This window comes from Botrytis deweyae, assembly GCF_014898535.1.
Source record: "Botrytis deweyae strain B1 chromosome Unknown BDEW_008, whole genome shotgun sequence".
Lineage (NCBI taxonomy): Eukaryota > Fungi > Ascomycota > Leotiomycetes > Helotiales > Sclerotiniaceae > Botrytis > Botrytis deweyae.
The window spans coordinates 266,421-279,468 of NW_024066215.1; the positions used below are offsets into that span (position 1 = coordinate 266,421).

Here is a 13,048-nt window from a genome sequence, read left to right on the forward strand (position 1 = left end):
CGTCCCAATTTGTATCCATGTCTTTGTTGTCGCATCATTATCATTGCATTGAGGAATACCTTTAACATTTCCATAATACTCCACAGTGCCGGTACTCCATATTCCATATACCTCAATCACCTGCGGAAGAACATTCGTCACCAATTGAGACGGATCTCTCATGTTATCCTCTTGAATCGGCTTATACCCATCCCATCCATGGGTTTCATCGTCGGGTGCGGGCATGGCTGCATTCGCATGGTAACCAAAGAAGCTGTTAGCTACTCCTTAGGTACCTAATACCTAGTCAATAGATAATTTCATCTATTTTGAGTATCACAGGTCATTGGCACCATTGCTGATCGACAGCAAACCGGTATCTTAGCTTCCCCAAGATTCTTCCTAGGTAGATTCATCACTCTTTGACATGCACTGCCACTGAAAATGAGTACGAATCAGTCACCAAGCCTTCCTGCTGCCGAAGACTTTGTCATCACACTCATTGATATCCATGCATTCAGATGCACCGAATGAGGGAAAAGATACCTAGGTGCAATGCAAGTACACCTGGGCAGTCAGTACATTCAAAAGCCAAAAAAAAAAGAGGCAAACAAAAAAGATAGATGCTAGAACTTTCTGCGGTACAAAGTTTGCCATGTACCGTGTATGTAGTTCTACACTACCGGTTACCTCACAGATAGATAGATATTCGCTACAAACAAATTGTCTCCATTTCTAATTTACTAGCTTCATCCGCTTCTATTTCAGGCGATACTGGAGTGGTGAGATATAATAATATCAGTGTCAGCCTTCTCTCGTCATACATGGATAACTACTTACCCCCAAGCTCTGACCGAAATTCCTAGTTAATAACCCCTCTACCATCACCATCACCATTACAATTTCAACTTCAACTTCATAGTTTCAATCTTTCCCACAAATTTCACTACTTCTCTTGAGAACCCAGATTTTCTAATATTCACAATATCCTCTACTTTCTACAGTCTTCTAATATTGAAAAGTACAATACTTATTACTGCCACAGAAGTGCTACCTGTGACATAATCTTCAAAATGTTCGTTGAAGATCCCAAGAGAAGTGCTTGATTTGTGAGCTGAGGCTAATCATTTCAAACCTAGGCGTATCACTTTAACCATTACTGCTCCTACAGATGACGATGCAGATCTCATATCTCTCGAAATACCTCAAGACACCACGGTGGGCACATTGAAGGAATCCGTCCAAGCCGAATCTCGCATCCCTAAGAGAGATCAACATCTATACCACAATGGCCAACTACTACACGATGACAATAAGACCATGGAGCAATTACAGATTGGTGATGGAGAAATGCTTGCTTTGCATGTTAGGGAATACAGAGATCCTCCTGCTGCCACCGCACAACGAACTTCGCAACCTGCTCGCGCACCTCCAGGAAGAGGAGGCCAACAACAGCCAGATCCAGAGACAATTAGATTACAATTGATAGGCAACGCGGAAATGAGACGAGAGGTCGCTCGTCAAAATCCGGAATTGGCTGCTGCTGCTGATAGTCCAGAACGATTTGCAGCAGTACTGAACCAAATGCGAAGCCGGGAAGCAGGTGAGGAGGCTAGGCGGAGACAGCAGATTGCGGATTTAAATGCCGATCCTTTTGATGTTGATGCGCAAATGAGGATTGCGGAGATGATTCGTGAGCAACGAGTGCAGGAGAATTTGCAAAATGCTATTGAGCACAATCCCGAAGGTAGACATGAGGTACCCCATTCTGCCTGCGCCAAGCTTCTAACCTGATCAATCAATAGTATTCGGCCGTGTTCATATGTTATACATCGATGTCGAAGTCAACGGACACAAAGTCAAGGCATTCGTCGATTCCGGTGCCCAAGCTACCATCATGTCTCCCAAATGTGCTGAAGATTGTGGTATAATGCGACTGGTCGACAAACGTTTCGCAGGTATCGCACGAGGAGTTGGTACCGCCGCTATCCTTGGCCGAGTTCACTCTGCGCAGATTAAGATCGGGAGTATGTTTCTTCCTTGCAGCTTCACCGTGATGGAAGGCAAAGATGTCGATTTACTTTTGGGCTTGGATATGTTAAAGAGACATCAAGCTTGTATAGATTTGTCCAAGGACAAACTCATCATACAAGGTGTCGAGGTTAGCTTTTTGGGAGAGGCAGATATTCCTAAGAATATGGAGGATGAGAGGGCAGAGGAGCCACAACTTGAGGGACCAGGAGGAACAACCATCGGAGCAAAATCTGGTGCAGTGTCAGGGCCTTCGACAGGACAGCAAGCACCCCAGAGCGCATCATCAGCACCAGCTGCTTCTGCTCCATCCGCCCCACCACAGCAGCAACAGCCGTCGTTTCCAGCAGAAAGTATAGATCAACTTGTAGCATTAGGATTCTCGCGCGATGAAGCTGTTAATGCGTTGGCGGCTTGTGGGGGAGATGTTCAGTATGCGGCTGGTCTTCTGTTCCAAGGATAGATTGGGGCTGGGCTGGATTGGATGCGCTAGGTTATGATACAGTACAGAGTGCGTTCAAACAATAATATGTTCAAAGGTCAGGCAGGCATGGCGTCGCATGGCGAAAAGGAACGAATGAGAGGCAGAAAGGATCAAAGTCAGAGGACACAGGACTTGATCTTCCCGACGATGTGGTCTGACGATAAAACCTTAAATAGCAAAACCGGCGTTAGCATAGCAGATGTGTGGCTTGATGCATTTGATTCTTTCTTCATGGTATATCTGCTCCTTTGTGATTTAAATTATGAAATGGGCGAATCTGATCCCTAAGATAGTGCTACACATGTGCTCATCGCTTTCATTGTAATTACAGTACGCTTCACCCACAAACTCATATCAACGTTCCCCCTATCTCAACTTGTAAACACAAGGTTTCAAAACTGCCGCCTCGCTGGAAACAGGTACCTCCTCGGGCTCATCCAAAAACTTAGCCTTGGGCTTCTTCTTCCACGTCTCTCCTTCTGGCATACCCTTTGGCACTGGTACACACTTGCCCTTGATAGGCGTTGCACCCTTAACAAAATGCATCTTGACAAACATCTTGTTACTCAAATCTACCGATTTTTCCGTCTGCAGAACGAATCCTCGCTTCTTAAGGACCTCAACGAAAGCCGAAACGTCGGTTTCCTGCTTGTTGTCTTCGTTACCATCAACGTGCACCATGAGATCTGCCTCGTTTTCCTCGTCGTCGGCGGCTTTGATGGCTTTCTTGTTGACGGGTTGGTTCTTTTTGCGGTGGCCTACGCTGTGCTCGACGACTTTCTTGTTGTTTCCTCCTACGCGACCGAAGCGGGATTTGATTTCGGCGATCCAAAGTTCACCTTTCCAGCGGAGAATGCGGAAGGCTTCTTCGATGAAGTCGATCCAATTGGTTCCCATGAGCGCCAGACAGAAGATTGCGATATCGATACTTCCATCTTCGAGAGGGAGATTCGCGATATCCGCACGAGTAACGAGGGGGCTGGGACTTTGGAGATCGAAACTGTGGATCTTCAGGTTGAGTTTCTTGAGATCTTTTTGGAGACCTGTAGAGAGAGCTGCGTCGCCGCATCCCAGATCAGCAATGCGACATGTACCGTCTGTTCTTGGTAATGGAGTGAGATCGGTCTTTTCCTGGGCGGGTTGACCTCGCATATCTCGTCTGAGTTTACCGCGCTGGCGGATTTGGAGAGAGTAACCGTCGACGGGGTTTTCGGGCCAGACCTCTACTTGACGGCGGAAACCTTCGTGGTACTCGGTGAACATTTCTGGGTTTTGTTGAAAGGTGGCGAGGGATTCGGCGGATGGAGTAGTATATAGAGATTGATTGAGGTGACGGAAACGGGCGGAGATGAGCTTTTGACGCATAGAGGCTTGGAGTGGTGTTAATTTCGCTGCGGGCTTGGGAGGTTGAGGAGCTTTGCTCGAGGCAGCATTGGAGGTATCGTCTTTCGAAGATTGGTCATTGTCGGATGGTTTTGAGTCCTTGTCTTTCTTGTCCTTCTTGTTCTTCTTGTGTTTCTTTTCTTTTTTGGATTCCGAAACTTCTGTCGATTCATCTGAAGGTTTTGCTGGTTTACTCTCATCCTCACCTGCGCTGACTTCCTTGGCTACCTTCTCTTTCTTCTCTTTTGTTTCTCCATCCTTTTCAGCATTCTTTACTTTCTTTGCTTTTGGTTTGCCTTCAATGACCGAATCCCAAAGTTCCGACAAGTTCGCTGCGTTGACATCTGGATTCTTTGCGCGTTTGCGTTTCTTGCTAGATTTCGTCTCGGCAGGCGCTCCTTCTTCATCAGCCTTTGAAGCTGCAGCAACAGGCTCCGCTTTTTGAGTTTTTAACAGACTCGGCGAGACTGACCATCCTGGAACTGCGAACATTGCGAAGAAATGGCAATGTTTGCTTGATGTGGTGAGGATTGATAGTTATGAGGTTGGTAGTCGAGATAAATTCTAGACAATTAATTTTTTTCTGCTGCGATAAACTCGATAACGATGATAAATTTTGACCCCACATTTTTGCTTCAGCTAGCGCATTCTTCTGGGGAGCTTATTAACCGAACCATATGATGATCGATCGACCGAATTTCAATTATTTGGGTACCACGATGTTACGAGGTTACCTACCTGCCTACTCACCTACTCACCTACTCACCTACTCACCTACTCACCTACTCACCTACTCACCTACCTAGTAGGTATCTAGTAATTTTTCTTCGCAGTCAGTTTTATTAGTAGTAAGAAAATGAATAATGTCTGATTCGCCCTCCATTTAACTTTATTCAATCTTGATTATTTGATTATTTGCCGTGATGATTTACGTGGACAGCGAGTGCTTGTTTTACAGTTTGACATTTGAACCAATCGATTGTCTTAACATGCGGTGATATGCGTCTGGTATGATACCCTCATCTGGAGATGTTTGCTTCCCTCGGGGACCTGCCGATAGAGAAAGAGTTTTACACATCCATTGGAACCTAGGTAATGCTTTAGGTTATGATGGCGAATGTGTCTTAATCTGGAACTCTCCTTATATATCGTACAATACTACTTATGTAGAATGATCGCTGTAGGTCATAACGCGGTGATGAAACGGTCAGCTCTAGGTGGGAGACGGCCGAACCGATTTTCTCTGGGTCGGTAGAACAGGGGTAAGGTTTAGTAGTGGCTTTGGGAAACATGGATACAAATCACAAGATATTGATTGGAATCATCAGCCTGTCATTCTTACAATCGGCCAAAAAGGGCACGAGAGGAGTTCTGAGATTTGCCATTATTTCTAGCTTGTCATACAAGGGATTGAAGGTCAATAGTTGAAGCCACAAAGCTTTCGGCGTCGTTTACAAGTATGGTCTAGATCGTTAGCTTCTCCGAACACCCAACCTTAGTTGCATACTTTCCGTCGGAAATACGATCCAACTTCCAAGACAAGGATATCTAATTTGGAGCGGTGATGATATGGTACCGGTAGAGCTGGCAGCTTGATATCAAGCGGAGAGTCCAAGATTCCGCCCCCGATGGAAGGTATCTATGGACTACGGAGTCTGGAATGCTGCTGTTGAATGTTCAATTAATTGGCAGTACTGTTGGCCACCTCTAACACGAGGGCATGAATATACGATGTAGTGTACAGAGTACGAATTGCTGCTAACTTTCCTTTTTTTATATGGGTAAGTATTGTGGTCCATGAGAAAATACTACATGGGAAACCCAATAGACCGATGGCAGGCATTGGCAGCATTCTGCATCAACCCCTGACTAACACCTCATTCTCCTCCTTTCCTACATCCGAATGTAAAAGATCAAGGTGGGTGGGTAGTGTTACCAGTCTATCTCCAGTCTATTTGGGTGCCTAAGTTTGATGTCAAGCCTTGTTTGAATCCCATAAGCCCAACTTCATGGGGTTTTCATAAGCTCAAGCCAATCGTTTCTTATCCCACGCAGCCTTGCAAACGAAAGACATTTTGAGTTTATGAGGGGATCTTCTCATCCGGCAAGCCACCAAAAATTAAAACTGGCTACTCGAGCAGAGGTTGACATACTGTAGTCATCTCGAAAATATATCCACTACAACGTAGAGCCAGCTCTGTAGTGATGCGTTCAATTCCTACTTCCTTCTTACTTTCCAATTTGTCGATTTTTCCAATTTGGATGAAGCTCGGTTCAACTAACCTTAGAGGAAAGATCCACCAAAAAAACAACAACCGTAACCTATTGCAGGGAACCGCGGACTAAATCGACGTGTGAATTTTGAGAAAAAGAGACTGGATGCTTCTTTTCCTGCAAACCTCTCTTTGCTTTTGATGCCTTTTCTTCTACACCCAAATTTGGCCATCAACTTTGCTATCGCCATCGCCGTTACCATCATCGTCGCTATCGCTACTGTCATTGTTGCCTCGCCCTTGCTGTCGCCATTCAATGATATCATCTAGATAATCGATAACATCTACCTTACCTAGCTGAGCAACCTCCTTTTACCTTGGAAATTGGAACCCATCTTATTCAGCCCTTGTCGATTTTGGGTTAATCCCACCTTTAAGCCCAAATACTGGTATCACACCAGACTTCAATTGCATACACCACCAAACGTCAACGCATAACTGGCTATACTTCATCTGGCATGACACATTTGAACTGAAGTTGCAAATAACAATGATTCACATCCCTTAGGGTACACAAATTGGTTGTTACTGTGAATAATCCCTCGTGGTGGCAATATCACCATTGTCTCAATTCCATCGACTTGTTCGATTATTGTAGTATATATTATGGTCTCCCGAGTTCACGGGTGAACCTACCGAAAATTGACGTTTCCCAAGGTTACACGAGTACTACCATGATGGAATCATGAGGTCCGAGTTTGAATCGTCCATTTAAAGAGGGGAGATATAACTACGCTTAAACCAACCCACGGTCATTTTCAATATGAATCCAGAGAAATCGCAGGATCTTGAAAACGAGGAGGAGGAGGAAGAAGAGAGTCCCGCAGGTGTAAGAAAACCTGGTTCCAAGGCTCAGGGTAGGAAGCGCACGAAAACGGGATGCTTAAGTGAGTCTAAGCCGCACCAAAGCTAGGTTTGTGTTTGAAATGACTGACATTTCTACCCTGCTTTTAGCATGTAGAAAACGACGGATCAAGTGTGGGGAGGAAAAGCCAACATGTCAAAATTGTTCAAAATCCAAAAGGCACTGTGAGGGCTACATCCAGCGAGTTGTGTTCAAGGATCCTTTGAGTGCAACCCGGGGACCATTTGCCAATTCTTCCCAGGCAACTTTCTCATCGGGATCTGGTCGGTCAAATCAGCGTCGTGTTGAGGCCCCAAAACCTTCTACTCTTATGCAAGTTCAATTACCAAATCTTGCACCGAAACCAGGTGACTCGGGCACATATCATAGCCCTCCATCTAGACCGCCCAATGAGACAAATCAAGGATTTGAACAAGCCATACACGTTTTCTCCGGTCGCGCGACTCAAGACGTAGTAGTCCAAAGGAGCACCTCTCAAGAAACCCCAGAGACAAAATCAGCCCAAAGAGATACCGTGGATCGTTCATACCTACCAACTCCCGAACACAGATCCCCTCCAGGTTTAGGGCCTACTCACTATGATTTTAATGCTCTCTTTGAGCAACAATCACCGCTTGGGAATTTCCCCGTTATGCAGTCCAGTCCCTCTCCATGGATTGTTGACCAGAATAGTACACCCCATGCCTACCCTCAAAAACATACACAAAATACAAATCCACAATTTTCGCTTCTCTCGCCACCTATGGTGACCACTCAGAGTAATACAAGCTGGCAACAACCGGCCTTTTCTCACCCACCTAATTTGAAATCAAGTATGTCACATGTCCCACTCACAAACCAAGTGACACCGATTATAGAAACAGCATATACACCTCCCTTTGACATGGCACAGCAGGCCAGTCATATATCGGATGAAACCTTTTCACATCGCACGGTCTCAAGAAAACCAGACGATCATACCATCGACAAGAAGAACTATGCGACGATTGAACGGGGAAATGAACGCACATTTGACGATGATGAAATGAGCCTGGATAATGATCAAGGGGCTGATGACTACGAATATGATACTTCCAATGCTCGGAACATGGACTATGGCATTGGACAAGTGATTGCCCTCCAAGCTCGACAGAATGCACAAGATCAAAGTCTTCGCTCTTTTACCTCACTGCTCGATCGATCTAATATGCTATTGGCTTACAATCCTTCACTACGGTCATCTCCACTCAATGATAGTATGACGGCTAAAATATTTTGTCATTTTATCAATGTGACTGGACCGAGTATTTCAATGTTCGAGCGGAATCCTGCCAATCCTTCTTTGATATTTCGGGGGACACCCGTGCCATCTTCTCAACAACATATCTGGACTTACACGTTTCCCATGCTTGCCTTGAAAAATGAAGCGCTTCTCCACGCAATACTCGCTTGCGCCAGCTTACACATTGCAAAACTGCAAAACACTCACATAACCGCATCTTTAAAGCACTACGCAATTGCTTTACGAAGGATTGCAAAGAGCGTATGCGTGCCTGGACGCCGAGAACATCCTGCTACTTTGGCTGCAACAATGCTGCTTGCGTTTTATGAGTGCTGGTGTGCTGATCATCAAAAGTGGAGTAACCATCTGCTTGGGGGAAGGACCCTTGTGAGAGACATCGACTTCACTGGCATGACTCGCCATCTGAAGGACATGCGGGCACAGCTGCGCCAAGAAGACCGTGAGCGCTATCGTCAGGAGCAGATACATATGGGTAAAACATTTATTGAAGAAAAACGTAAATTCGCAGCCTCATTAGAAGATGTGGACGAAAATATTGTTGGTGTATTGATGGGCCGAAGACTTCGTTACGATGACTTTGGACACATTATCGATGAAGTTTGGGAGAATACCGAAGACAGAATTTATAGCCCCAAGGATATTGAAACTTATGAAATGCAACGCGACCTTGTGTGGTGGTACTTTAAACAGGACGTTTACCAAAGTATATTAGGTGGAGGAAAGCTCTTCGCTGAGTATGATCGATGGAGTCTTTGCCCTCCGCGTGCACCACTAGGTCGATTAGACGCAGTTTACGGCACTTTTGATCATCTCATTCTGTTGATGGGACGACTTGCAGATTTCGCTGCCAAAGACTTGAAGAGGAAGACGTTAGCAATGAAAGCTGCGAACAACCCTATGAGTAATCAAATGCCAAATTTTGCAGGCATGGTACCAAATGTTAAGGAGCCAACTCTTCCTATGGGATTTTCACCAACGCATTCTTCGTCTCCTCAAAGCTCAGAGGGCGGAGATATGGATCTTGAGGCTCAAAGGCTTGAGGCAGAAGAAGAGTGGCAGGATATCCGCAATGCATTCAGTGTACTTGAAGATCATTTTGGTGAAGACTTTCAACCTTTAGGCGACGAATTCTCGACCCCAACTCAAACTCCCTTTGGCCCAGCTTTACAATACCGAACTTATGGTATTGCTGGCATCTGGATGAACTATTACATGGGTCTTATTTCCTGTCATCGATCTCATCCTTCTATGCCACCAGCAGCAATGGTAGCCGCAGGCATGGCGGCTCGTAAGACAGCGTTCTTTGCAAACGAGCTCGGTCGCATCGCTGCTGGCATTGCACCAGACCTAAGCATGACACCTCAAGTCAATCCAGGAGTTGGTGCAGCACTTATGGAAAGTACAATCTGTCTCTTTCTGGCGGGCGTTCAAGTAAGTCTGTAATATCTGAGTACTGTAATCTTGTACTGACCATTTGTAGTTTCAAAACCCGGACCAGCGGACATGGCTAATATGCCGGCTTAACGATGTGGCTCGTTTGACGGGTTGGGAAACATCACTTGCTAGTATGTAACTTCTTCGTTCTCTATGAACTTGATGTCTCTACCTTTACTAATATATTTCAAGTCGCTTCCGGTTGCGAAACATCTTGGGTCAAGGCTGGAGAAATGGGGAGAGGTCCACCGTACACAAGGACGAGAGACGAGCGAGTAAGTCCACAAGTAGTGAATGTTACACGCAATGGGGAAAGAGTTGCGATGCAACAGCAGCAAGCAACTGATCAGGGATTCGTGATTAGTACTCATCAGAGAATTCATTATGCGATTGGTATTTTGGGTGTCCAAGATGATCTGAATAATCTTGACTTGAGATAAAAACCAACCATAGTCAAATGATATTCACCCTTTACAGAGTCCGAGAGCCGAGACACAAATGAACGAAACGTCGCCTGAACGATGGATGTTTGGAAACAAATTTAACAATGCGACTTGAATCCGAAGTCGTCCAGAGTCATGTTGGAACGAGACCAACGGCTTGGTATAATGACGCTGTCAATAATGGTATCGACGGTCGTCGCAGAAAATGATTGGATAGCTCGTGCTCGAGCCTTGGGTGTCCAATATCTTTTAATCTAGGCCATGAGTTTGAGATGGAGAGCAAGATTATGAATTAGGTTGGATCGAGTATGGGATGATGCCTTTCCTGAGATGAGATCGTGCATGATACGGATCTCTGAATTAGATGAGCTTGCATAAGCCAAAGAGTTTCAGAACTCATACAGTGTTATTCGTCAACACAAATAATAATGTCATTTGTAATACTAATTTGGAAATGGCGTAGAGATATTTATTACGCATCCATGGATCAGTGTGATTTTATCTGTACCGATATTTGTGAGATTATGGATGAAGGATTTCGTGTGGCCAGGTAGTGAATATTAGAACACCACACATTTCCCAAATGAGGCCGACCGTCTCCGGATTCAAGATATTCTTGTTATCACCCAAGTCCAAATCTGATAATCAAGTGGTCCTTCATGCTTCAAATAATCAAGTAATCTGTCGGGACCTCGAAGCCCTGAAGTACATTTTGCCGTCTACGTTGAACTTCGACACTCGCATGCTCTCAGACGTTTTGAGACTTCGTCAAAAGAACTACTCTTCACATTTCTAATCATTCATTTCGATATTGAAGTCTCATGTCATTTACGTTGTCTGAAAGTAGAGTCGAGGAGAAAATTCCATATTTCGATTTCTTTGGTTTCGTGAAGTAGTCTACAATGAGTTTAAAGGCGCTTTCATTGACGGGAGTTCGGAAATCACACCACATGTCAGAAAGCTGTACGGAAACAACGACTTCTTGACTAGTGTATGTTATCTCCTCTCATGGACTTGAGGAAGGGGAGAAGAATTCCAAGTTTGGAGATCTGGTAGGTAAGTGGAATGGACGGAATCACTTCTCTCGATTTCCAAACTCAGAAGCGGAAAACCAAAACGTCATCAGCCCTTGGATTATTTATCAACTCATCACCAAATAGTATGTCTCGACATTGAAGTTGTGGTAGTTGCAAACAACGTGCTTGCTTCATCAAGCAGGTTGGCACGGTGCACTTCGAGTAAACAAATATACCACCTCATCTTTTAAAACCTCCAGAATCATTTTTTGGTTGTTCAACTTACAACCTAGCAATTTAAAACATGTTTTTCGGCAAAACTACCGGGAAAAAGAAGACTGGAGAGCAAGGCTCTAGTCAAAATGAGATCCCTAATATGGCCCAGTGCTTGGCTGCCAATCGAAGCAAACGCGACAACGAGCATATAAATGCGATGACCTTTCAAGATGAATACTATCGGGACCGTCTGCGAAATATGCAGGCCACCTACAAAGTTAAGCTAGACAGTTTCCCTGGTCTAGGTTACATTTCACGCATCAAACTGATCTGGGACCATGATCGTCTCTTGGGTACTTTTGAATTGGACGTTTTCAAAGGTTCTTTACTTATTGATCCTGGTCCTAGTCAAGAGCACTTCAAGGCAGATATTGAATACTCAAAGTTCCACGAGGCACGAGCAAAAGATAAGGAATCGAGTGAAGAGTCTGGAGACGATAATGATGACGCAGATGATGGAGATGATGAGATTGCTACTACTCGAGAGTATCGTTTCAAATGGCGTGGCATAAATTCAAAGATACCACACAAGACTTTCAATTCTTCCTTTACTGTCGGCAAGATTCGATTTGGCAATGGCAAGATTTGGGGACACTTTGACGCAATGTCTGGTGTTGGCTTTCCAGGTAGTCGTTGTGAATTTCATGGCAAGATACCTCACGGTCCTTGTCTTGTGGATATGTCTATTCAACAGTTTCTTGATAAATGGAATGGATATGCGGAGATTGAGGAGGATGAAGAGCCACGATCTCCTACTCCAAGATCTACAATGACAAGGTCACACACTGAACGTGATGGTGCTGGTTCAACACCTTCACCAAAGGGTGATACATCACGGGTTGAGGAATGGACAGAGGATGATCAACAGAGTTTTGTTGATATGATTACAGGTATTTATGATATCACTAGTAGGGAGATAGAAGAGGATTGGTCGTCAAAGTCGAAGGGTTTGATGGTTCGTCTTCACGTGGACCAGCAACAGGGAAAAGTGATGGGATTTTTTGACATCGGAATAGTTGAGGGTTTCTTCTGCTTGGATGATGGACTCGAAGACCTCACACACAACGATTCAATGGGTTTCACATGGCACGGAAAGGGAACATTCTCTGGATCATCTGAGAAAGGCACTGGTACGATTAGCATTCGAGCACGAGGAGGCAGAACAGTAGAAGGTATATTTTGGGGTATGCCTGATAAGAATGATGGCGAGATAGATTTCCGTGGTACAAAGCGAGTTCTCCCAATGGGAGTTTCGGGTCGTGGTGCGGGCTATTATCGTACGCAATGGGCAGAGTATTCGCGTTTTGGACTGGATGTTCCACAGCCAACTCCTCACAAAGGACGATGGGGAGTCAGACAGGAGCTTGCTAAGAGAGTGAGCTGGAACCGCTCTGGGGATTCTGCCAAAGAGAGTGGTGCTCTGAAGAAAGTCTCTGGATGAAGAATGGTTATGATGGGTTTGTACTATTCTTACGAATCATACATTATAGGGAAATGTTGGCATCGGCAAGATTTTTAGATCTTCGTAGGCCCAATAGATGCATTAGATTAGATTATTAGACGAGAAACATTAATCCAGATT

At 44.8% G+C, this 13,048-nt stretch overlaps 4 protein-coding genes across 4 annotated transcripts; 3 read left to right on the plus strand and 1 right to left on the minus strand.

Moving 5' to 3' along the window:
• Positions 1–602: 602 nt before the first annotated feature.
• Positions 603–2,473, plus strand: EAE98_004267 (uncharacterized protein; the record flags this gene model as incomplete). The annotated part of the gene is made up of 3 exons (XM_038951887.1): positions 603–643; positions 1,119–1,726; positions 1,785–2,473. The coding sequence occupies 3 exons, from the start codon at positions 603–605 to the stop codon at positions 2,471–2,473; spliced, it is 1,338 nt and encodes a 445-aa protein (XP_038811423.1).
• Positions 2,474–2,860: 387 nt separating this feature from the next.
• Positions 2,861–4,369, minus strand: EAE98_004268 (uncharacterized protein; the record flags this gene model as incomplete). Its single annotated transcript, XM_038951888.1, has 1 exon — positions 2,861–4,369. The coding sequence occupies one exon, from the start codon at positions 4,367–4,369 to the stop codon at positions 2,861–2,863; it is 1,509 nt and encodes a 502-aa protein (XP_038811424.1).
• A 1,507-nt stretch (positions 4,370–5,876) lies between these two features.
• On the plus strand, positions 5,877–10,631 carry EAE98_004269 (uncharacterized protein). Its single transcript, XM_038951889.1, has 4 exons — positions 5,877–7,037; positions 7,105–9,728; positions 9,778–9,862; positions 9,924–10,631. Exons 1-4 carry the CDS (start codon positions 6,914–6,916, stop codon positions 10,169–10,171), a joined length of 3,081 nt encoding a protein of 1,026 aa, XP_038811425.1. The 5' UTR covers positions 5,877–6,913; the 3' UTR covers positions 10,172–10,631.
• An 863-nt stretch (positions 10,632–11,494) lies between these two features.
• Positions 11,495–12,907, plus strand: EAE98_004270 (uncharacterized protein; the record flags this gene model as incomplete). Its single annotated transcript, XM_038951890.1, has 1 exon — positions 11,495–12,907. One exon carries the CDS (start codon positions 11,495–11,497, stop codon positions 12,905–12,907), a length of 1,413 nt encoding a protein of 470 aa, XP_038811426.1.
• Between the last annotated feature and the right edge of the window lie 141 nt (positions 12,908–13,048).